The sequence below is a fragment of the Triticum dicoccoides genome, chromosome 6A (genome assembly GCF_002162155.2).
Source record: "Triticum dicoccoides isolate Atlit2015 ecotype Zavitan chromosome 6A, WEW_v2.0, whole genome shotgun sequence".
Lineage (NCBI taxonomy): Eukaryota > Viridiplantae > Streptophyta > Magnoliopsida > Poales > Poaceae > Triticum > Triticum dicoccoides.
Window position 1 is genome coordinate 188,074,322 of NC_041390.1, and position 23,170 is coordinate 188,097,491.

A 23,170-nucleotide genomic window follows, 5' to 3' on the forward strand; every position below is an offset into this window, starting at 1 on the left:
CCAACACCCCACCCGCGATCACCGCGCCCCCACAGCCGGCGCCCGCTCCCCAGCCGCGCCCTGACGTGCCCGTGCGGGTCATCATGGCGCAGTCCACGGAGATGGAGGATGCCGAGCAGGTCCTTGGCCGCGCCATGGTGGCATCCATCACCGGCAACAGACCGCAGGTGGCCGCGGCCTAGGTGGCCGAGCTGCTCTACCGCTCCCTGGAGCTCTCCGAAGGCGACTTCACCGTGCACGAGCACCACCCTGAGGACTTCCTCATCCTCTTCTCCTCCCTGGAAACCAAGCGTCGTCTCAATGGTGAGCACTTCATCCGCTCACCGCGGTTCGCGCTGTCGCTGCGGCCCTGGTGCAAGCTTGCGCATGCCGGCGCCGGCGGGTTTGAACACCGCGTCGAGCTTGAGCTCCGCGGCATCCCCGCCCAAGCTTGGCACCTGTCCACCGCCGAGCACATTCTCGGAGCGAGTTGCTGGATCGAGAGGCTGCATCCCCGCACGCGCTCTCGCGAGGACCTGGCCGTCTTCCGCCTGTCCGCCCGTGTGCACGATCCCGCCGACATCCGCCGTGCCGCAATCCTGGAGATCGTCGAACTGCTACCAGCCCGCATCCCCTCCGAGGCGCCGGAGGTCAGGACGCTCACGTACCCTGTCTCCATCGCGCTCGCACGCGCCACCACGATACGGGCCCCCCCTCCCAGTGCCCAGGCGAACGACGACCCCGGCAGAGGCGGCGCCGGTAATGGAAACGGCCAAGGCCAGGGCTCCGGTCATGGTCGGGCAAGGCGCCGTGGCCGGAAGCGAAGGCGTTCCGACGATGCGCCAGGCGGCCGGGCTGATGGCATGGCCATGGACGCGCCTGCTTGGCGAGCCTGCGACCACTCAGGACGGTCCGACGGGCTGAACACGGCGGCCTCCTGGCCGCAGCCGGCGGCGGCGGCGCCACCCGTCCGGCCGTCGCGGGGCGGCATGCTGTCGTGGGCGGGTCAGCTGGGCCCCGCCCGATCTCGTCACCGAGCCAAAAGAGGGAAAAAAGGAAAAAGAAAGGGGCCACAGCTGCAGGCTTTGGCGGCTGATCCTACGCGAGCAGTTGTCTCATCCGATGACGACGCGCGGTCGGCTGGCCAGGAGCCAGCTGGTGCGCTCCCAGTGGTCGCTGAGGAGCCAGAAGGCCCAGGCAGTTCAAAATCGGGCTCACCCCACGATCTCGAGGACGATTCCGTGGATCCCACCGCTGCCGCCGCTGATTCATCCCCGTGTCGGGATCTTGCCCTTTTGAGCCAGGTCCCAGACTCGCAGCCTGGGGAGCCTGTGGCTTCTGGGCGGCCAGGATCGCCTGCCGCCCTGTCGGGGCAAAGCAGCGCTACGCTTGCTCCTGTCGCTCCGGCGGGCCCAGATATCCCCGCTGACCGGTCAGCACTGTCCCCAGACCCCACTCCTGCGGCGCTGGCGGGAGGAGACGCACCGACTGGCGCCCAAACCGCTTCTGCGCCCGCGACCGCGGGATCTCCTCCCGGCATGGCTACTACCGGGCCAATTGGGCCAAACGGGGCCGGGCCGCTACACGCTGTACCTGACCCCCAAGCCATGTCTTCCATGGAGGCTGTTGCCGGGCCAGTGGCCGTTGGGGCACAGGAGGCCGAGGCCCAGAGGACAGTTTCGATCCTGCAGCGACCCTGGGGATCCTCCACGCCGGCGCCCAACACTGATCAGCGATCGCCTGTACCTGAACCACGCTCTCCGGCATCTGGACGGTTCGCCTCGCCGCCGATCACGATGCGGCGATCTCGCAGCCGCACAACCACGCAGCAGGTTTGGACGCTTGGCGAGTTTCTGGCCGCGGCCACGAAGCACATCAGCGCGTCGCTGCCGACTCCCGGGAAGTGGCCACGTCGTCCCCTCTGCTTTGCCCCACGGCGAGGACGCTCCGCGACTGCGGCCACACCCCTGGCGGCGCCGCCGACGGCTGAACGGAGGGCGCGCGTGCAGATCCTCCGCAACCTGGGGATTGTAGGCACCAACCAAAAGATCACAGCCATCGAGATGAAGGCCTACGACGACATGTTCGCGGCACCAATCCCCCTGTCCGTGCTGAAGGCAATCGCTGCCCTGGTCGATCGGGAGATCCCAGCGTGCTTCGCCTCCCCCACGCGCACGGCCGCGGCCGCTGCCGGCGACAGCTAGGCCCGCAGGCCATCCATCGTCGACCTCATGTTCATGGATCACGAACTAAAAATCGCGGTTTGGAATGTACGCGGCCTCAACTCGCGTGCACGACGTTGTGCCATCCGCTCTCTGTTGGGCACTACCGGAGCATCCATTGTATGCATTCAGGAAACTAAGATGTCTTTGATCTACTCGCCCATTGTGCTTGACATTCTCGGCTCCGAGTTTGACGACTACACGTACCTGCCGGCTGATGGCACGCGGGGCGGTATCCTTCTAGCCTGGAAGAGCAGGGCTATCACGATCTCCGATCCGTTGCTCACCTAGAATGCGCTCACGGCCAAGGTATCCGTGGCCTCTGGGACGCCGTGGTGGCTCACGACGGTCTACGGACCCCAAGATGACGCGGATAAAATTCTGTTCCTCCAGGAGCTGCGCGACATTTGGGCGGCATGCCCCGGCCCATGGATGCTATGTGGTGACTTCAACCTCATATACCGCACGGAGGACAAAAACATGGGTGGCCTGCACCAGCGCATGATGGGAAGGTTTCGCCGCGCCATCAACGACCTCGCCTTGAAGGAGATCTATCTCAACGGGCGTCGCTTCACGTGGTCGAATGAGCAATCGCCGCCCACGCTAGTGCACCTTGACCGCGTCCTTTGCACATCGGACTAGGAGGATGCGCACGGCGAATGCCATCTCCGGTGCCTTGCTTCGGTCGTGTCGGACCACTGTCCGCTGCTGCTGGATTGCTCCCCCATGCCGGTGGCGCACAAACGCTTCCACTTTGAGGACTATTGGCTTAGGCTTGACGGCTTCCACGACACCGTTGCCGCGGCTTGGAGCTCCGCGCATGACGACGACCCTTTCCGGCGGCTGGTCAAGCGTCTCCAGGCCACTGCTCGACGCTTATCGAGTTGGAGCGCCAAGTCCACGGGCAACATACGGGAAAAGCTGGCCATATCCCGCGAGCTGATCTTGCGCTTCGACAAAGCACGGGAGGACCGGGCGCTCTCCCCTCCGGAGGAATGGCTCCGCAAGCAGCTCAAGGTCGCCTACCTCGGCATGGCATCCTTGGAGCGCACAATCGCCAGGCAGCGCGCCCGTATCGCGTCTCTCAAGGACGGCGACGCCAACACGAGCTTCTTCCACCGGCAATGCTCCTATCGGCGACAGAAGAACCGCATATACAGCCTTGCCGTCCACGGGCATGTGCTCACGGCTCATGAGGAAATGGCCAACGCAGCGTTCTCGCATTTTGATGGCCTGCTGGGCACCGCTGTGGACCGGGCGCACACGCTGGATCTCTCCCAGCTCATTGAGCCCAGCGACCTTGCATGCCTAGACGTGCCCTTCAGCCAGGAGGAGATTTGGGAGGCGGTCAAACGCATGCCGGCGCGTAAAGCGCCTGGACCGGATGGATTCACCGCGGAGTTTTTGCGTGCCTGCTGGAGCATCATTCGCCATGACATATGGGACGTTTTCGAGCTGCTTTACACGCTGCGCGGCCGCGGGTTCAGCAAGCTTAACCAAGCGCTGCTGACCCTGCTGCCTAAGCGCGCGGACGCCCACACGCTTGGTGACTACCGGCCGATATGCCTGATCCACATTGTGGCCAAGATCGTCTCGAAGGTCCTGTCGTTGCGCCTCGCCCCCAAGCTGGATACCCTTGTAAGCAGCAACCAAAATGCATTCATTGCCGGGCGCAGCCTCCATGACAACTTCGTCCTAGTCCGGCAGTCCCTCAAGATGCTGCACCAACTTGGCGCACCCAGGATCATGCTCAAGCTCGACCTCACACGTGCCTTCGACTCCATCTCGTGGCCCTTCCTCTTTGAGGTGCTGCGCAAGTATGGATTTGGGGACCGATTCCGGGAGTGGATGGCCATTCTGCTCTCCTCGGCAAGCACGCGGGTCATGATCAATGGAGTTCCCGGCCCGCCAATCTGGCACCGGCGCGGCCTACGACAAGGTGACTCCACCTCCCCACAACTCTTCGTGCTGGCGGTGGACACCCTTGGGAGGCTGATGCGACACGCCCTACAGACCGGCATCCTTCAGCAGCTGCATCCCCGACGAGCCATCCCGGCGATCTCTCTTTACGCCGATGATGTGATGATGTTCTGCCATGCCACTACTGAGGAGATTGCCGCTGTCAAAGGCATCCTGGACGTGTTCGGTACGGCTTCTGGGCTCCGTGTGAACTACGCCAAGAGCTCGGCCACGATCCTTCACGCCGGCGACTACGAAGTGGGGCTGCTGGAGCCACTCGGGTGCCCCGTCGTGGCCTTGCCGGTTACTTACCTGGGCATCCCGCTCTCCACTCGCCGCCCATCCGCAGCACAGCTGCAACCCCTCGTCGACGCGGTGGCGGGCCGGCTGCCTTCCTGGAAAGCTTGGCTGATGAACAAAGCGGGACGGCTAGCTCTCGTCAAATCGGTGCTTAATGCAATACCGATCCATCAACTGCTAGCGCTTGCGCCCCCAAGGAAAACCCTAAAGCAATTAGAGAAGATTCAGCGCGGGTTTCTTTGGGCCGGCCGCGCGGATGCCCACGGTGGACATTGCCACGTCAACTGGCGTAAGGTTTGCCATCCGCTTGAATATGGCGGCCTTGGCATCCGGGACCTCGAGCGCACGGGGCTATCACTTCGGCTGCGCTGGCTATGGCTCACGCGCACGGACACTACTCGAGCCTGGCAGGGGCTGGACACGCAATTTACGACGGAGGAGCGTGCGCTCTTTTACGCCTCCACGACTATGGCCATTGGAGACGGCAGGACAGCCCTGTTCTGGGAGGATCGCTGGCTTGGTGGCCAATCCGTCCGCGAGCTTGCGCCTAGGCTCCTCAAGTGCATCCCCAAGCAACGTCAAAAATCTAGAACGGTGGCGGAGGCCCTGGCCGGCAATAGTTGGGCACGTGACATCCATGGCCTGCTAGGCCTCCCGGAGATTGGACAGTACCTTCAGCTCTGGCACTTAGTGCAACATGTCGAGCTGTCCAATGAGCCGGACAGGCTGCTCTGGAGCTGGACAGCCAGCGGCGTCTACACCGCCCAGTCTTGCTACCGGGCAACTTTCCAGGGCGCGACGGGCTGCCACTCCTGGAAGCTCATTTGGAGGAGCTGGGCACCGCCCAAGGTGAAATTCTTCCACTGGCTGGCATGTCAAGATCGCTGTTGGACCGCGGAGAGACTCGCACGCCGTGGCCTGCAACATCACCCGCGGTGCCTTCTGTGCGATCAGGAACCGGAGACGATCGGGCATCTGATGCTCACATGCCCATTCACTAAGCAGACATGGCAGGAGGTCTTATCTTGGCTGCGCTTGCCGGCGCCGGCGCCCGAGCACGACGGCTCGCTCATGGATTGGTGGCTGCGCGCAAAGGAATACACACCACCAGCGCTCCGCAAGGCGCTCAAATCTGTGGCACTTTTGGTACCGTGGATGATCTGGAAGCATAGAAATGCGTGTGTTTTCGACCATGTGAACCCATCGCTGAACGAGCTTGTAGACAGGATCAAAGACGAGACCAGATGTTGGGCAAAGGCTGGAGCTCAAGGGCTCAGGGTCGTTTTGCCATCATCCTGGGACGTGCACTGAGCCTCTGTTGTCTGTGTGTACTAACCGCCTCCTACGAGGATGTAAATACCCTCTCTTTCCAATGCAATGAAACGCAAAGGCCATTTGCGTTTTCTCGAAATCCTCAAGCTATTAGGATATTTACCAAATGGAAAATTTTGAGTTTGTTCATAAATCATCTATTATTATCGTGTAGCAGTGCCTTGAAGGGCCTGATAGTGCAGCTTCAAACTATTAGGATTACTAAACACCGAACTGGTAAATTTGAATTCACTTCAGTTTTTATGGTTTGCAATCATGATGTATGCAGTAGTTTCCATGTTTATTACATTTAAACATTTTAATGCATGAAGGCATTTTAATGGTAATAACATTGCTTCACTGTATAATAACTACATTTGCAAAATGCAATCCAATTCAATGCAGTTTGTTTACCCGTCCAATGCAGGCCGTCTTGAGTGGACTCTGTGAGGACCTGGGTATTCCTTTCCAGCCACAAATGCTCAAGTATGCGGGTTGTGCATAAGAATTAAATAGGTTTCATTGTCCTAGTTTTTCGCTTAGAGCACACATAGTAAGAAGGTGGTGTGCTTTCTTAAACCATTTGGATTGCTTCTAACTTGTAGATGGAAAGCTGGCCCAAGGGACTTTGATGGTATTTGGGCCCCCTGGTGGTATGAAAGTGTACATACATCTACGGGCTTCTCGAAATCCCGTCGTTACCCTATGGTAAGCATGCATCAAACGTCTCTCTCTTGATTTCCAGTAATTTATTAGTACTTCTATGCTAGCTAACTTTGCATATTTAGTCAGTCATACTTGTATCAGAAAGGACATACTAAAAAACATGGACACAAAGGCTGCGTTTGACATTGCGATGGATTCTCATAATCACGTTTATCCCACCCGCTTTTCCTATTTGAGAGTTTGTTTGACCTGCTTTCGCCTATTTCCATGTCAAGTTTTCCACAGAAGATTATAAATAAGCACAACACAGAACAGTTCAGCAACCAAAAACTAAGCCTAATAATTATTACCTCTGGCCATAAAGACTTATTGTAGTTCCTTCAGGTGTACAGAGTAGCCGGTGTATTTATGAGAAGGTTAGGTATTGCATTTAACCCTTTTAATGAATCCCATTCCTTTTAAAAGAAGTTGTCTCTAAGAGCAAGTCCGACAGTCCCCCTATCACGTCTCCTAGACCCAACAAAGGGAAGAAGGTGAGAAAAACGGTACTTCAGCAGTTCTCCTATCACCTTCCTCATTTCAGGGGCGCCCCTATATCTTGCTCAGGATCGCGTTTGCTGGCTTTCTCGGTGTCCCCTATATTTTTTCTCATCTTTATGATAGATGGGACCAACATATATAATACTCCCTCCATTCCATATTATTTGACGTCCTGGCCTCAAACTCTTTTTTTTTAATTAATTGACGTCCTAGCGCACTACACTTAGCATTTTCCGCAAGTTTCCAAATTTGCCCCTCACTCTCTCTGGTCACCCCACTTCTCACACATTTCCCCTCCTCTGTTTCCAATTTTGGGGTGCTGGATTCGTTTTTAGGATTAGTAAGGGACAGCAAAGGGATTTTACCACTTTCCTAAATCTGTTCGATGTTTTCCAAAACGTCAATTAATACGGAACGAAGGACGTATATTTATCTAATTAGAGAGTAACATAGGGGATGATATTAGTTGGTTCTCCTGAAACTTGGGCAAAATTTACTGGAGGAATCTTTTTAGAGGAGCGCCTATATGGAGATATAGGGGTGTATTTTAGAAGAGCTGTTGGACTTGCTCTAGTTATCAAGATACAATTGACTTCATCTTGCTTCGATGTGCTTGGCAATTAAAACATGTCTTATTGTTAACATTGACCTTATTTGATTGCAGACTTTTCCATTTGCATTGTATGACCTACTTGAGCAAAGCTTGCCCTTCTACAATATGCTGAAGCGCCAGGTACGGAGAACAACAGGATCCCTGCTGCCACCACCGCCTGATCCTCCTCTTCCTGTACCAGAAAATAAAAAAATTCTTGTTTGGGTTGGAGATGAACTTTTGCCACGTGATAGTGCAAGGGTATGCACTCATAACTTTTGCTATTTAATCAGCATTGCAACATTAAACTGGTCACACTTGATCAGTTCTCCCAATTCTTTTTTCTAATCATCTGTGATGTAAAGGTTTCAGTGTTTGATTCAGTTGTACAAGGAGGGGATGCTGTGTGGGAAGGATTGCGTATATATGATGGGAAAGTATTCAAACTTGAAGAACACTTGGATAGGTACAGTACTTCTATATTTTATTTGGCTTGCCATATCTTTTCTGCTTATGATCTACTATGCAGTAACCCTCTTTATTATTCTCTTCTAGATTGTTTGATTCTACAAAAGCTATGGCCTTCAGCAATGTGCCCAGTCGTGATTGGGTAACTACTTCTACTTACATGCTTCCCACTTGTTATTTATAGTATTGCAAGAAAGAACCATGTAGCTGCTTGTTTGGTAGGCATCTTTTTGTTTAGGTTTAAAATACTAATGTGTTTCCCAATTTTCATTTAAGAGGATTGCTGAAGGCTCACTTTGAAGTTTGAACTACTGAACTGAGTGTTTGGTATGCACGTGTTTTAATGCAGATTAAGGATGCAATATTTAAGACTCTTAACGCAAATGGGATGTTCAATAATGCACATATAAGGCTCACTCTCACCCGTGGGAAGAAGGTATTACTATAGATATAGATTCATTACTCATCAGTATTGTCACTTCCACTTTTCTACAGTGTGAGTTTGCAATCTTCTTCCCATGACCTACTTACCCATTTTGTGCACTGCCTGCCTTAACTGTAGGTGACATCTGGAATGAGTCCAACTTTCAATCTATATGGGTGTGTCTTGATTGGTATTCACATTTTGATCCCACTTTTTTTTACTTGATTGTGTTTTTTGTGCTTAAATCTGTACATCATGTTTGTTATTTTCTGGTTTCTGACTAAATTATACTCCCTCCGTTCCTGAATATAAACCTTTTTAGAGATTCCAGTATGGACTACATTCATAGCAAAATGAGTGAATCCACATTCTAAAATATGTCTATATACATCCGCACGTAGTCTGCATTAGAATCTCCAAAAGGTCTTATATTTAGAAGCGGATGGAGTATTATCCTATTCTGTAATCATCTCTTGTGACTAGCAATCAGTGTTGGCGTGTAAGACCATACGAGTCGATTCACTGAGTTTCATCCAAAATATAATGACTCGTAAATGGTGACTGCCTGGTTGTGGTTTACTGTCGGCATGTTTGCTGTACTTTATTGTTTGAAATGATGTGGGCCGTTATGACTATTTGGTCCAGTCAATTGTCATTGGAAGACTAGGTTGACTTAATAATGGTAAGACCTTATATTTGGTCTTTTTCAGTACTTGCAGAGTGGAAACCACCAGTTTATGATAACTCACATGGGATAAAGTTGGTAACTGCCACCACACGTCGTAATTCTCCAAATGTAAGACTCAGTACCTACTTCTTTACAATTTGGCTTTTGGTTTCTCATCTGTTCTATTTTTGTATGAAGCTTCTTTTATTATCTCTTTATTGAACAAATGTTGACCTTGGTTGTTTCCATGACTTGTTTCAGAGCGTAGATTCGAAGATACATCACAACAATCTTATTAACAACATTCTGGCAAAGGTCATTTATCTTAAGATTTGAAGCTCTAATCTAGCAAGCTCCTTGAATCTTATCTAAAATGAAGGCATTGGAAATTGCAATGGGCCTCAAACACTATTGCTTCTATGCAGATAGAAGGTAATCTTGCACAGGCTGAGGATGCTATCATGCTAGATCAAGATGGTTTTGTATCAGAAACAAATGCAACAAACATAGTACGTGCAATTAGGATCAGTTCAAATAGCTCAATATTCGCCATATGGTTTTCTTAAAGTGCTTGTGCATTAACTGCAGTTTATGGTTAAGAAGGGCATTGTATTGACACCTCATGCGGACTACTGCCTTCCAGGAATTACCCGTGCAACTGTAAGCCTATTCATCTTCCACCTGGAAATAATTGGAGCCAATCTACAGAAGTGGTTCCCACCAATTTGAAATGGCATGTTTTGTTCTGTGCCAATACTGTTTAGCAGTACCCAACTCATATCATGAACCAGTACTTCATACAACTAGATATTCACTGGAAGATTCACATACAAGCAACAAATACATAGTTCGATCCTTTTGATTCTTATCGGTCTAGTAAATGGCGTTCTGGTGCAATATGTCGAATTACTATATAAAGAACACATTTAAGCAAAAGCAAATCTTGAATTCTTGATTAAAAATACCTATATTTACCCAGCCCAGTGGATACGATCTGCTCATGGTAAGAGAACATATGGGTTTGATATACTCTTATGAATTATGGCAATCAGATAAACAGTCTTTTCTCACTTTGGTAAACAGAACCCAGTACAATTTGGAGAGGGACCAGTTTCCTCTTTATGGAGACAATGAGATTCTTGAATTATGGACATGCTCTAAACTATCTTTGAAACAAAAAGTAGAATATTCGAAATACTGAAGCGGAAAGTCATCACAATTTTTGTAGCCTTAGCATCTTCCTCTATATGTTCTGCAGCTTCTGCCCAGTTGCCTTATTTGATAGTGGTTTCTGTTCTTTTTTTTTCCGTTTGACATGAATATGCATAAATATTCTTTGCTTGTCTATCGCTAGAAGATGGTTGTCTATTGCTATATTTTGTAGAAGATATGATGAATATGCTTTGCTAAATCATGACATGTATAAAATATGATAAGTTTGCCTACATGCATGGAAGAGGAAATTTATTAGTCGATAGTGCCCATTGCTAGGGTGAACAACTGAACTTACATGGTTCCACAGAAAACTCAATCTTCCTGTTTATTGAAGTTACTAATTAATATTCTGCATATTGAATGAAAATATCAGGTCAAGGATCTTGTTGTGAAAGAAAACCTGGTATTACATGAACGGCGAATTAGTCTATCTGAATTTCATGCTGCAGATGAGGTTAGATATTTTATGTCATGGACATTTTCATCTTGTCCTTCTACTGAGGTTTTTTGCTTCGCAACTGTATAATATCCTTTATACTGAAATGTGCACTTATCTACTAAACTAAACAAGATAAATAGCAGAAGTATGTTTTAAACTACTAAGCATTTTTCTTTTGAGAAAACGCAAAGGTTTGCGTCTCTATGCATTGATAGAAAAAGAATGTTAGGGCATCTCCAATGCGGACAGCGGGTTTGGTGGAGGCCATCCAAGAGGAGTCACCTAATATAAAGCGGATACAGATTTTTCATTGATTTCAGGGTTACAGTTTACATAGCAAAAGATCCCTAGAACAACTAAAAAAAACAACTATTCTAATCTACCCCCTGTAAGAGGTGAGGTTGAGGAACCCCGTGCCGGATGGTCTGGTCTCGTCGTCGTTGGCGGCCAGCGCGGACGAGGCAGAGCTGACGACGATGTCAAAGAGGCCATCCAAATTTGTGTGGCCTTGTTGACGACGATGCCAAAGAGGCGGAGCACGGACAGCGGGCAGGGCGGAGGCCATCTATGGAGGCATCGTCATCATGCTGCTCCGGCATGAACGAGGCAGGCATCGTTGCCGTTTTGTTCTGGTGCGTTCTTGTCCTCCGTCTCCAGCTCCTCGAAGAGGCAGTCGTGCTCCGCCTTGTTGACGCGAAAAGAATTTAGCGAAGGCCGCCATGAAGTCAGCCTTCACCGTCCCCCAACATGATTGGAGGGACTCCGCAGTGAAACCATTGGGCCCTGGTGCCTTCTCCCAAGAGAGCTGCGCACAACCTCCCAAGTCTCTTCCTCGGTAAGTGGCGCCTCAAGGTCAGCAAAGTCCTCCACCCGAGAACCAAAGAAATCAAGATCCCGGGACAACTCACGCTCCTCTGAGAGGGAGAGGAAGCGATCAAACGCAGCTTGAGCCATGGCTGCATGGTCAAAAACCACCGCACCATCAACCTGTAGATTGTGGATCACGTTCTTCCGCTTCTGATATGAGGCATGCAGGTGGAAGAACACCGTGTTGGCGTCACCCTCCCTAACCCAGGCGATCTTGGCCCACTGGCAAGCCATGGTGTGCTCGAGGGAAGCCAAGCCCAAGTAGGCATGCTTGAGGCAGGCTTGAAGCTGGCACTCCGTAGCGGAGAGAAACGGGACTCTGCCGCCACATCAAACCGAAAAATGAGCTCGCAAGCCATCATGAGCTGCACCCGGACGCAGCCCACCTTCTTAGGCTGGTCATAGTGGGAGTAACTTAGCTTGTAACATAACGTACCCCAAGGCAAAATGAGTCTACATCTAAATAAATGAAGGCTTGCATGATACCACATATATGTTACTACCCACTATGAAGGTAGTAACACAGACTAGTAACATATTACTAGTCTAAGTTACTTCCCACTATGACTAGCCTTATAGCTCCAACTCATCAGCTGGCAAGCCGTGGATTTGAGTCTAGCCGTAATGCGATGATAGGGGTCCGGCTCCCCGAGAGCCACAGTCCAGGCTGTGGCCACCATCTCCCCTAATCCATCCATCTTAGTCCAGAACCGCTTGAACTAGAATCGGCGGTGGCCCACAGGCGGTGCCGAAAAGTCGAGGAGTAAAGGACAGTGGTCGGATATCACAGTGGGGAGACACTACAACCAGCAGTTTGGGAGGAGGTCCTCCCAATCTATTGTGTAGCACACCTTGTCGAGCTTCACCAAGGTGGGGGCACCACACTCATTCAACCAAGTGTAGCTCCTTGAGCTTGCAGTATTTAGGAAGCGTCTAAACCTTCCCATCATGTTGTTAGAGTTATAATATAAGTCATGTACCCCTTTATATTTATCTCGTTGTATGAGGGGTTTCCTGCATATGTTCCACACCTGTACATGTATATATATATCGGCCTATGGCCTCATGGGAATACAAGTTGCATATTCCTAACATGGTATTAGAGCTAGGTCAATTTTTTGCACGCTGCAACTCGTGCTTTTGATCCGTCTGTTCGATCGAAGCAATCCGCTCGATCTCCTCTTCGTCTCTCGATCGAAGCAGGGGGCTCGTCCGCAGGAGCCCCCGATCTCCTCTTCCGCCAGCCGCTAGCAGGGCTTCTGCTGCCGGCCCCGTCCCGATCGGGTATCTTCCAGCCGCTCGGCTGCCGGCTCGTCCCGCTCCCGTCCAGCCGGCGCTCCGGACCCCCCGATCTCCTACCCAGCCGCCCGTCCCGCTCCCGTCCAGCCGGCGCTCAGGGAGCTCGGCTGCTGGCCTGTCCCGCTCGGGTGCCACCCAGCCGCCCTTCCCGCAGGCGCCCAGGGCGTCAGATCGGCCCAGGGGGCTCGTCCTGCAGGCGCCCTTGATCTCCTCTCCCGCCGGCTCTCGCTGCTCCCGTAGCAGCGCCTGATTCCGATCCGGTCGTTCTCATCGGATCTTAAAAAAAAAAAAAATGTCTGCTGCATCGGGTTATGTTGCTGTTCCTCGCTGTCCGGTGATCTTTGATGGTACTAACTACACCGAGTTCACTGGCTTCATGCGCATTCACATGCGTGGCATCCGTCTTTGGGGTGTTCTTTCTGGCGAGGTCTGTTGTCCGCCACGTCCAGTTCCTCCGGTGGCCCCTACCCCGCCAACTCCATCGGTTCTTCCTACGGATGCTAATCAGGCTGCCAAGGATGCGGCTAAGGTTGCTGATGAGGTTGCTGATCGTGCTTATGATGAGAGGGTTTTGGCTTATGAGGAGGCTCTTCAGTTGTATCATGGTGCTCTGTCTGCTTACACCCAGTGGCTTGATGATGATGCCCGTGCTGCAGCTGTTCTCACTGCTAGTGTTCTGCCTCAGTTTGCTTCTGAATTTCTGGGTCTTTCTACTGTCTTTGAGATGTGGACCCGTCTTCGTGAGCGCTATCAGCCCTCTGGTGATGCCTTATACCTCTCTGTGATCCGCCAGGAGCATGCTCTTCAGCAGGGTGACTCTACTGTTGATGACTTCTATGCACAGAGTTCTGCTATCTGGCGTCAGCTTGATTCTCTCCGTAGTGCTGGGTGTCGTACCTGCCCCTGTTGCCAGGCTGTCCAGGCCAATTTGGAGTTTCATCGCGTCTATGAGTTCTTGTCTCGGCTTCGTAAGGAGTTTGAGCCCCGGCGTGCTCAGTTGTTTGCTCGTGGCCGTATTTCTCTCATGGAGGCGCTTTCTGAGATTCGTGCAGAGGAGACTCGCTTACGTGGTGCTGGTTTGCTGGAGGTTCCCTCTGTGCTTGCTACTCGTGCTCCTCCGCCACCTGCTCCATCGACCACTTCTCGCTCGAGTGCTCCGCCGCTATTGCCCACTCCTTCTGGAGGCTCCGGTCGCCCCCGTCCACACTGCGCCTATTGCAACAATGATGGTCATCTTGAGTCTCAGTGCTACACGAAGAAGAAACACCTGCGCAAGGCTCGATCATCATCTTCAGGGACTTCGTCGTCTACCTCGACAGCTTCAGCCATTGCTTTGACTGAGCAGGATATTCTGAGACTTAAGCGTCTGCTCGCGGCTTCAGGTTCTTCCTCGACGGGTACTGCCGGTTCTGTGACTGATGCTTCCCGCACTGAGCAATCACCCTCTACACAGTCAGGTACATCCCCATGGGTTCTGGACTCTGGAGCTTCTTTTCATATGTCTTCTCATTCCTCCACTTTGTCCTCTCTTCGATCACTGGATTCTCCTATTCATGTCTTCACTGCTGATGGTACTCCACTTTCTGTTGCTAGTAGAGGCAATCTTACTACTCCTTCTTATTCTGTTCCTGATGTTGCTCATGTTCCTCGACTTACCATGAATTTGTTTTCTGCTGGTCAACTTACGGATTCTGGTTGTCGTGTCATCCTTGACGTTGACTCTTGTTCTGTTCAGGACCGTCACACGCACACTCTGGTTGGGGCTGGCCCTCGCCGCCGTGATTCTCAGGGTCTTTGGGAGTTGGACTGGCTTCATGTTCCTTCTGCTGCTACCACCATCGCCAGTTCTTCCGCTTCTGTTGCCTCTGTCACTGGTTCCTTCCAGCAGTGGCATCATCGACTTGGTCATCTGTGTGGATCTTGGTTGTCTTCTTTAGTTCGTCGAGGCCTTCTGGGGTCTGTCTCAGGAGATGTCTCTTTAGAGTGTCAGGGTTGTCGTCTTGGTAAGCAGATTCAGTTACCATATTCACATAGTGAGTCCGTGTCTAAGCGTCCTTTCGATTTAGTCCATTCTGATGTATGGGGTCCGGCCCCTTTCGCTTCGAAAGGTGGTCATAAATACTATATTATTTTCATAGATGATTTCTCTCGTTACACATGGCTTTATTTCATGACTTCTCGTTCTGAGGTGTTGTCTATTTATAAGCGTTTTGCTGCCATGGTTCATACTCAGTTCTCTTCACCCATTCGTGTTTTTCGTGCTGACTCCGCTGGCGAGTATATCTCTAAGATGTTGCGTGGTGTTCTTGCTGAACACGGGACTCTCTCTCAATTCTCTTGTCCTGGTGCTCATGCTCAGAATGGTGTGGCTGAGCGAAAGCATCGACATCTTCTTGAGACGGCTCGTGCATTGATGATTGCTGCCTCTCTCCCGCCTCATTTTTGGGCTGAGGCCGTCTCCACATCCACCTATCTTATCAATATACAGCCTTCCGCTGCTCTACAGGGTGGTGTTCCTTTCGAGCGACTTTTTGATCGTTCTCCCGATTATTCGATGCTTCGCTTGTTTGGTTGTGTTTGCTATGTTCTTCTTGCCCCTCGCGAACGCACCAAACTGACTGCTCAGTCTGTTGAGTGCGTTTTCTTAGGCTACAGTGATGAGCATAAGGGCTATCGTTGTTGGGATCCTATTGGTCGTCGGATGCGTATCTCTCGAGATGTGACTTTTGACGAGTCTCGTCCTTTCTACCCACGCCCATCTTCCTCGACTTTTTCAGTGCAGGATATCTCTTTCCTCACTTTTCCTGACACACCTATCACCCTCGCCGACACTGTACCTCTCTGTTCCACTTCCTCTCCTTCTCCACATCTCGTTGACTTGCAGTCACCTTCCTCCCCGGTCTCCTCGTCTAGCTTGTCACCGGGTTCTCCACCTTCATCTCCGGTGACTTCCTCTCCCAGTTTGTCACCGGATTCTACACCTTCATCTCCGGTGACTTCTTCGTCGTCACCCCCTGATTCTACCTTGCCGATTCCTCCTTCTATTATTCCATCTCTTCCTCAACATTACACTCGTCGTCCACGACCAGTTGATGCCTCCGTGGATGGGTCGTCATCTTTCTCTCAGCCTACTTATGGTTTGCGTTCTCGTCCTCGTCCGCCTGTTGATCGCTTTGGATTTCCCACTGCTGGTGCTGCTGTTCTTGAGCCGACTTCTTACCGTCAGGCTGTTGTTCATCCTGAATGGCAGTTTGCGATGGCAGAGGAGATTGCTGCTCTTGAACGCACTGGTACTTGGGATCTTGTTTCTCTTCCTCCCGGAGTCCGTCCGATCACTTGTAAGTGGGTCTACAAGGTTAAGACTCGCTCCGATGGTTCTCTTGAGCGTCACAAAGCTCGTCTTGTGGCTCGTGGTTTTCAGCAGGAGCATGGTCGTGATTATGACGAGACTTTTGCTCCTGTGGCTCATATGACCACTGTTCGTACCCTTCTTGCCGTTGCCTCTGCACGCCACTGGTCTATATCTCAGCTTGATGTTAAGAATGCCTTTCTTAATGGTGAGCTGCGTGAGGAGGTGTACATGCAGCCACCACCTGGGTATTCTGTTCCTGATGGCATGGTATGTCGTCTTCGTCGCTCTCTCTATGGCCTTAAGCAAGCCCCCCGCGCCTGGTTTGAGCGCTTTGCCTCTGTGATCACTGTTGCTGGTTTTTTAGCAAGTGCTCATGATCCCGCATTGTTTATTCACCTTTCTCCTCGTGGTCGGACTCTTCTTCTTCTTTATGTTGATGACATGATCATCACGGGGGATGATCCCGAGTATATTGCCTTTGTAAAGGCCCGTCTTAGTGAGCAGTTTCTTATGTCTGATCTTGGACCTCTTCGCTACTTTCTTGGGATTGAAGTCTCTTCTACCTCTGATGGCTTTTTTATATCCCAGGAAAAGTATATCCAGGATCTTCTTGCTCGTGCTGCTCTTACTGACGAGCGCATTGTTGAGACTCCTATGGAGCTCAATGTTCACCTCCGTGCTACTGATGGTGATCCTCTCCCTGATCCGACGCGTTATCGTCATCTTGTTGGCAGTCTTGTCTATCTAGCTGTCACTCGTCCGGACATCTCTTATCCGGTTCATATTCTGAGTCAGTTTGTCTCTGCCCCCACCTCGGTTCACTATAGTCATCTCCTTCGTATTCTTCGATATCTTCGAGGCACGATCTCTCACCGTCTATTCTTTCCTCGCTCCAGTTCTTTACAGCTCCAGGCCTATTCTGATGCTACGTGGGCTAGTGATCCTTCCGATCGCCGTTCACTTTCTGCTTACTGTGTTTTTCTTGGTGGTTCTCTCATTGCCTGGAAGACGAAGAAACAGCTTGCAGTTTCCCGTTCGAGTGCCGAGGCTGAGTTGCGAGCAATGGCTCTTTTGACGGCAGAGGTGACTTGGTTACGGTGGTTACTTCAGGATTTTGGTGTTTCTGTCACTACACCGACTCTGCTTCTATCTGACAGTACAGGTGCTATCAGCATTGCACGCGATCCTGTGAAGCATGAGCTCACCAAGCATATTGGTGTTGATGCTTTCTATGTGCGCGCTGCTGTGCAGGATGAGGTTATTGCTCTTCAGTATGTGCCTTTCGAGTTACAGTTGGCGGATTTCCTGACAAAGGCTCAGACTAGAGCACAACATGGCTTTTATCTCTCCAAACTCAGTGTTGTTCATCCACCATGAGTTTGAGGGGGGGTGTTAGAGTTATAATATAAGTCATGTACCCCTTTATATTTATCTCGTTGTATGAGGGGTTTCCTGCATATGTTCCACACCTGTACATGTATATATATATCGGCCTATGGCCTCATGGGAATACAAGTTGCATATTCCTAACACATGTGACTGTGCAGGTAGTCATTGCTCTTGTCTTCGTCATGGTAAATCATGTTGAAATCACCGCAAACAACCTAGGGACCTGGCCGGGTAAATCACCCATCTCGCAGCTCGGCAAGGAAAACAATCCTCTCTGTGTCCTCCTGTGGTCCGTAGACACGAGTCAGCCACCAAGAACCTCCCCTCGAAGGGGGAGACCAAAACCGAGACGCTGTTGTCGCCCAGGTGGACATTGCACAGCTTAATTGTGCGACCTATCCACGCAACTGTAATAATCCCCCATGAGTGTCAGTAGCCAGCAAGCAGAATAATCATCAAAATCCGCGCCAAAGTCTTCCATAACTATAGTAGGGGTTACAACTGCCAACTTAGTCTCCTGCAAACAGACAATGGAAGTGCCTGTTGAACTGACGAGGCTCCGAACACCCATACACCGAGCTCGATTATTGAGCCTGCGCACATTCCACACTAACATCTTAGGTTCGTATAACATTGGGACGATGTGGACACACGAGAGATGAGGTTAGTATGGTCAGACCTCAATGACAATGAGGCTACCGCCCACCAGCCAAACATGTCGAACGAGAACTTTGAGGCGGCAGACATTTGTTATCAAGTTTTGAAGTTCGACCACTTCTAAGTTAGCAATTACTAAGCATTTTAAGATTTTGAAATTACTTATTTTCCTTTTTGTGCAGGTTTTACTTTCCTCTTTAATGTTAATAAATCTAAATGATGCTATAGCTATAGCTATAGTTATAGTTATAAGTTTCAGTTACATGACATATGCGTGTGTACAATAAATCGTGCAAATTTGGCTGTTTCTTTTAGAAGAACTTCAAAATTAACACCTCTCCTTTTTTATGAACTACCATAATAAGGCAGGCTGCATACTTTCAACTACTACAGTAAGTTAAAATACACTATTTATTGCCCTGGTAATGTGGTTTTTCACATGCAGGTGTGGACAACCGGAACAATGGGTGAAATTACACCGGTGAGCTGACTTTTTTGCACTATATGGTCATGTTTTTCTATCCATTTCTGTACTGCCACCATGTTGGAGTTAATATTGTTATGGCTTGGACAAGAAGATGCAAGACATCTCTAGTATGGCAGTGAGCGTAGTCAAAAAGAAAATTGACTGCTACTCCCCCCGTTCCTAAATATTTGTCTTTTTAGAGGTTTCAAATGGACTACCACATATGGATGTATATAGACATATTTTAGAGTGTAGATTCACTCATTTTGCTCCGTATGTAGTCACTTGTTGAAATCTCTAGAAAGACAAATATTTAGGAACGGAGGGAGTAGTTGTTTAGTGAGTAAGAAAGAGCTGCAGCAAGTAGTAGTAAAAGCAAAGTTTAATACGCAAGGAAGCTACTCCATCCGTCTCGGTGCATAGGGCATGCGCGTAGTTGTAGGTCATCAATTTGACTAACTAATAATGTGCTATATGTCATCAAAAGCATATCACTGGATACATATGCGAATGTAGTTTCTAAATATACTTTTGTTACATATAATACAAATATAGCTAGTTAAATTGATGATACATGCCCTATGCACAGGGAGTAGCTAGGCATTAGTAGTGTCCAGTTCGATACTGTAGCATGGTGGTGTCTGAACAACGCTGTATAAACCTCTATATAAGGAGGGGCACCCCATATGGAGAGAATCTAAGTAGCAAGCCAAGATAGAGTGCAGCGTTTTATAGGACGGGCTCCAGGGAGCTCTCTTTTTTTAACAAAATATATTTAAAAGTTTCAGAAAAAAATCTTTTTTTTTTCTACAAATGCGTATACATGTTCTCTAAGTATATGTATATTTTCATAAAATAATACGATTATTTGCAAGTTACGCAAGACACAAAAATCTGGCCCAAATACAACAAAGCAAAAGCCCATTTCAATCTATGTATTTGTCTTTTTTGTGTACATCACATATGAACATATATGTTCATGAAAATTTTGTATGTATACACTACACATATATATTTGTGTATAATTTTTTTCAGATTTCTTTGAGGTGTAGAAAATGTTTTTAAGCTGAAAAAAAGGGACTCCCTAAACCCCGGCCACCAAATGCACTTTCCGGCCAAGATGTAGTAGCAAGCCTTTGTGTCAGGATGTAACACATATGTACGTGTGTCATGCATGTGCGTATAAGAGAAGTGCGTGTAAGGATGTAGCCTCACAGCATGTGTTGCTGATGAGCATCATGTGAGACAATGCATTTGTTGCTCAGGCAGGTCTCTTCCCTGCCTTCCCATCTGTTCTACCTGGTCATGTGGGTGTGTGGGTGTGTCCACCAACAATAAGCTGAGAGATTGAGAAAGGGCCGCGCCCAACATTTGGTATAGGTTGTGACCAATACCCCAGTGATTTGTTTAATTTTGAAATGAGTACAGATTAGGCAACATTTCAATGCGACTTCTATGAACAGATCAAATGATCAAAATTTCCCTGTGATGTGTTATGCAACTCATGGTTTGGGCATCCTAGTTTGTTTTACAGGAACTGTCCTGTTCAAGGAAAAGTATTTTATGATTCTAATTAGATGGCCACTATTCTGATTTGCAATAGGTTGTGATGATTGACGGGCGTGAAATTGGTGATGGGAAAATCGGTCTGGTCACAAGACAAATCCAGAGCGCATACAAAGTCCTGACAGCAGGGTTGGGAGTACCAATTCCCAGGAATGCGGAGGCATAATCATTTGCGCAGACATTCTTCTTGTCCTTTTGAAAAGGAGAAGGCACCTATTATCTATGGACAAACTTTCAGGGTTCAGTTTCGAGTAATGATAATAAATACCCCTCCATCCGGAATTACTTGTCGTAGAAATGGGTAAAAATGAATGTATCTAGAACTAAAAATACGTTTAGCTCCGACAGGTATTTCCGGATGGAGGGAGTAGTAGCTAGCGTTCAAAGAAGCACCCAGTGAAAGTGGCACACCGGACAGAAAACTGAGTATTCGAAAAATACTGGCTGGGTCTGTGAATTCATGATTTACTGTGTGCCTGTGTGCGCCGAACCTGTGGCTGATCCTGGACACAGAACAGAAAATAGAATATTATATGCGGTTTTATTTTCTGCTTGATTTTCTTCGATCCATCGATCAATTTACTGGAACTATGATGATGTTGTGAAGTCCGTGCACATCCATGGTACCAACATATACCAACTATCACATGCTTCTCCCTGTCTCCCAGCTTTCCAAGTAATGCTGGGAAATGGCAAAAGGGAAAAACACAAGGAGGTGTTTGGATTAGACGATGGTAACGCAAACGGTAAGGGAGTTAGATCACGCTGGAAACAGGGAGGGGAGGTAATGGGCAAATACCTGTTTTGTTTCGTTCGTGCCTGTAAAGGAATCGAGTTACGGTGAGGAAAGAGAGCACACAAGGGACGGGAAAATGGTGGTCGCCTCAATTTCTCACCTTTTCTCCCATGTCGTTTCCAGCTGCGCATGCGCTCACAGAGCTGGGAGGCACCTTTGGCCGCTCCACCATTGCCGACCACATCGCTGGCTGCTTCACCGGCCTCCCAGTCAGCTACTACACACTCCTCTCCGGCCTCCACCGCCTCATCTAGGCCATGGATGCCAGCGGAATACGCAACGAGAGAATCAAAGCCGCAGCCACCGCCGCCGATGTCAGGCACGCTCACATTCGTTTAAGACAGACTGAGGTTCCGTTAACGGACAGACCAGATCAAGTGCAGCCATGAAGATCCAACGGCTCGCATTCGCTCGCCTAGTTACTGTAACGTTTCACCATCACTTTCTACTGTTCATCTTCTACCATTGTCGGGCTATACAATAGCCTCCGCCGAGCGCCGCTAACTCATTCCCCATTTCGTATTGTTTCCCTTATCTAGATCTGAACCCTAGCTCGAGTTCATCCCCAAATCCCTTGATCCACTACTTTGGGGCATGACAGCCTATTCGACTATACGGAGAGGACCGACGTCGTCGCTGGTCCGGTGACGTGACTTGTTTACGGCGATGATGGGTAATATTGCTTGAACCAAACACATCCTCAAGTGATCTGACACGAACACGGGTTGGAAATGGTACGACGAACCACAAGTTACATCACAGAGATCCAGAGTTCCCGACATAGCAAAGCCACTTCGATAGAAACCTGAGTTCCTGATACCAAGCTAAGCTAATCACGGAAACATACGGATAGTGGATGCCTTACTCAACGTCATTCCAACAAGCATCCTAGCAATGGCCCAAAAACATGTCATACACAGCGCCACATAACCAGCAGTCCCTTCACTTCCACCACCATAGACGATGAAACCTGCCGATAAATTAAGCTCAGTTCAGTGTAACACTCTGGAGGAGCACTTCTGCCAAAATATGGGATAGCAAGATTGCTAGAAGAACAGCGAATTACTCGATCCAATTGTACCAGATTTTGTGGCAAAGGGCCCGAGTACATTTAGATAATATTTCAGCTGGTCTTGGACAAGGTAATTGAGCACTTCAAATGAATGAAGTAAACAAAATATTTCCCTAAGTAATTAGCACACTTACTGGCATATACAATAGTATCTTCCCAGCTAGTAATCTTGATCAAGACGGCAAGCCTTGAAGATGAATTGCAATGTTCCAAATATGTTTAAAGGAGATGGGACCTTGCAGATTTGCAATAGTTACATGACTATAAGAACTTCCATAAATATTAAGTGGTGTTTATTCGTGCATTCCTGGATAAGACATGCCTCATCCACGCCCTAAAGGGTAACATGATGATGGCTAATTAGACACTTTATTAGTTGCTGTAACTCTTAAAGCTCTTTTTAACACTTGAGGGATATCCATGCCACATGGTTTGATGCAGCAAGGATGAAAATTAAGGACGATATCCCACAATGTCATTTTACACATAGTATAAACTGAAAGAAAAAAATACCTCATGTTATGATGGGTGAGAATCTTCTCATCAAACCTTTCTGTGCTTCTTGCGCTTTTCCGAGCCAGATACAGCTTGTGCACATGGATCATCTTCAGGAACGTTGGTCGCTCCTTGATCCGCAGTTAGACCAGCAGCTTCACCAGCAGGCACAAATTTTATAGGAGTAATTGCATTTGTTGGAGCATTGCAGTTTTCCTGGCTTACAACTCCTCTTTCTTTGTTGAACCCAGAAGATGTGATGGCAATGATAAGCTCTTTCTTTGATCTGACAATTTGATGCATACAAGTGTTCTTTGTAGCTGCAACAACATAGTGAATAATTAGTTCTACTCCTAAAAGCCTGCTACTAATTCCAAATACAATAAATGACTGGGTATGCAATATCATTCTTGTGTTACAAAGTTCATT

At 49.2% G+C, this 23,170-nt stretch overlaps 3 protein-coding genes across 4 annotated transcripts in view; 2 read left to right on the forward strand and 1 right to left on the reverse strand.

Moving 5' to 3' along the window:
* Positions 1-20,934, forward strand: part of LOC119316538 (branched-chain-amino-acid aminotransferase-like protein 1) — a 23,519-nt gene extending 2,585 nt beyond the window's left edge. For both annotated transcript variants that reach the window (XM_037590862.1, XM_037590863.1), the window contains 14 exons: positions 6,199-6,257; positions 6,377-6,479; positions 7,642-7,830; positions 7,935-8,035; positions 8,125-8,179; positions 8,387-8,473; positions 8,600-8,651; positions 9,172-9,257; positions 9,390-9,443; positions 9,554-9,637; positions 9,717-9,788; positions 10,717-10,797; positions 18,792-18,827; positions 20,416-20,934. In XM_037590862.1, the coding sequence (XP_037446759.1) occupies positions 6,199-6,257; positions 6,377-6,479; positions 7,642-7,830; positions 7,935-8,035; positions 8,125-8,179; positions 8,387-8,473; positions 8,600-8,651; positions 9,172-9,257; positions 9,390-9,443; positions 9,554-9,637; positions 9,717-9,788; positions 10,717-10,797; positions 18,792-18,827; positions 20,416-20,544 (1,188 nt within the window). In that variant the 3' untranslated portion in view covers positions 20,545-20,934. The remainder of the gene's footprint in view (positions 1-6,198; positions 6,258-6,376; positions 6,480-7,641; positions 7,831-7,934; positions 8,036-8,124; positions 8,180-8,386; positions 8,474-8,599; positions 8,652-9,171; positions 9,258-9,389; positions 9,444-9,553; positions 9,638-9,716; positions 9,789-10,716; positions 10,798-18,791; positions 18,828-20,415) is intronic.
* On the forward strand, positions 13,091-15,028 carry LOC119316540. Its single transcript, XM_037590864.1, has 2 exons — positions 13,091-14,405; positions 14,684-15,028. The coding sequence occupies exons 1-2, from the start codon at positions 13,241-13,243 to the stop codon at positions 14,728-14,730; spliced, it is 1,212 nt and encodes a 403-aa protein (XP_037446761.1). The 5' UTR covers positions 13,091-13,240; the 3' UTR covers positions 14,731-15,028.
* A 917-nt stretch (positions 20,935-21,851) lies between the features above and the next one.
* The window catches only part of LOC119316541 (double-stranded RNA-binding protein 4-like), a 10,191-nt gene continuing 8,872 nt past the window's right edge, over positions 21,852-23,170 (reverse strand). Inside the window, exons 4-5 of the mRNA XM_037590865.1 lie at positions 22,760-23,061; positions 21,852-22,144 (exon numbers count right to left, since the gene is read on the reverse strand). Coding sequence (XP_037446762.1) covers positions 22,790-23,061 — 272 coding nt within the window. The 3' untranslated portion in view covers positions 21,852-22,144; positions 22,760-22,789. The remainder of the gene's footprint in view (positions 22,145-22,759; positions 23,062-23,170) is intronic.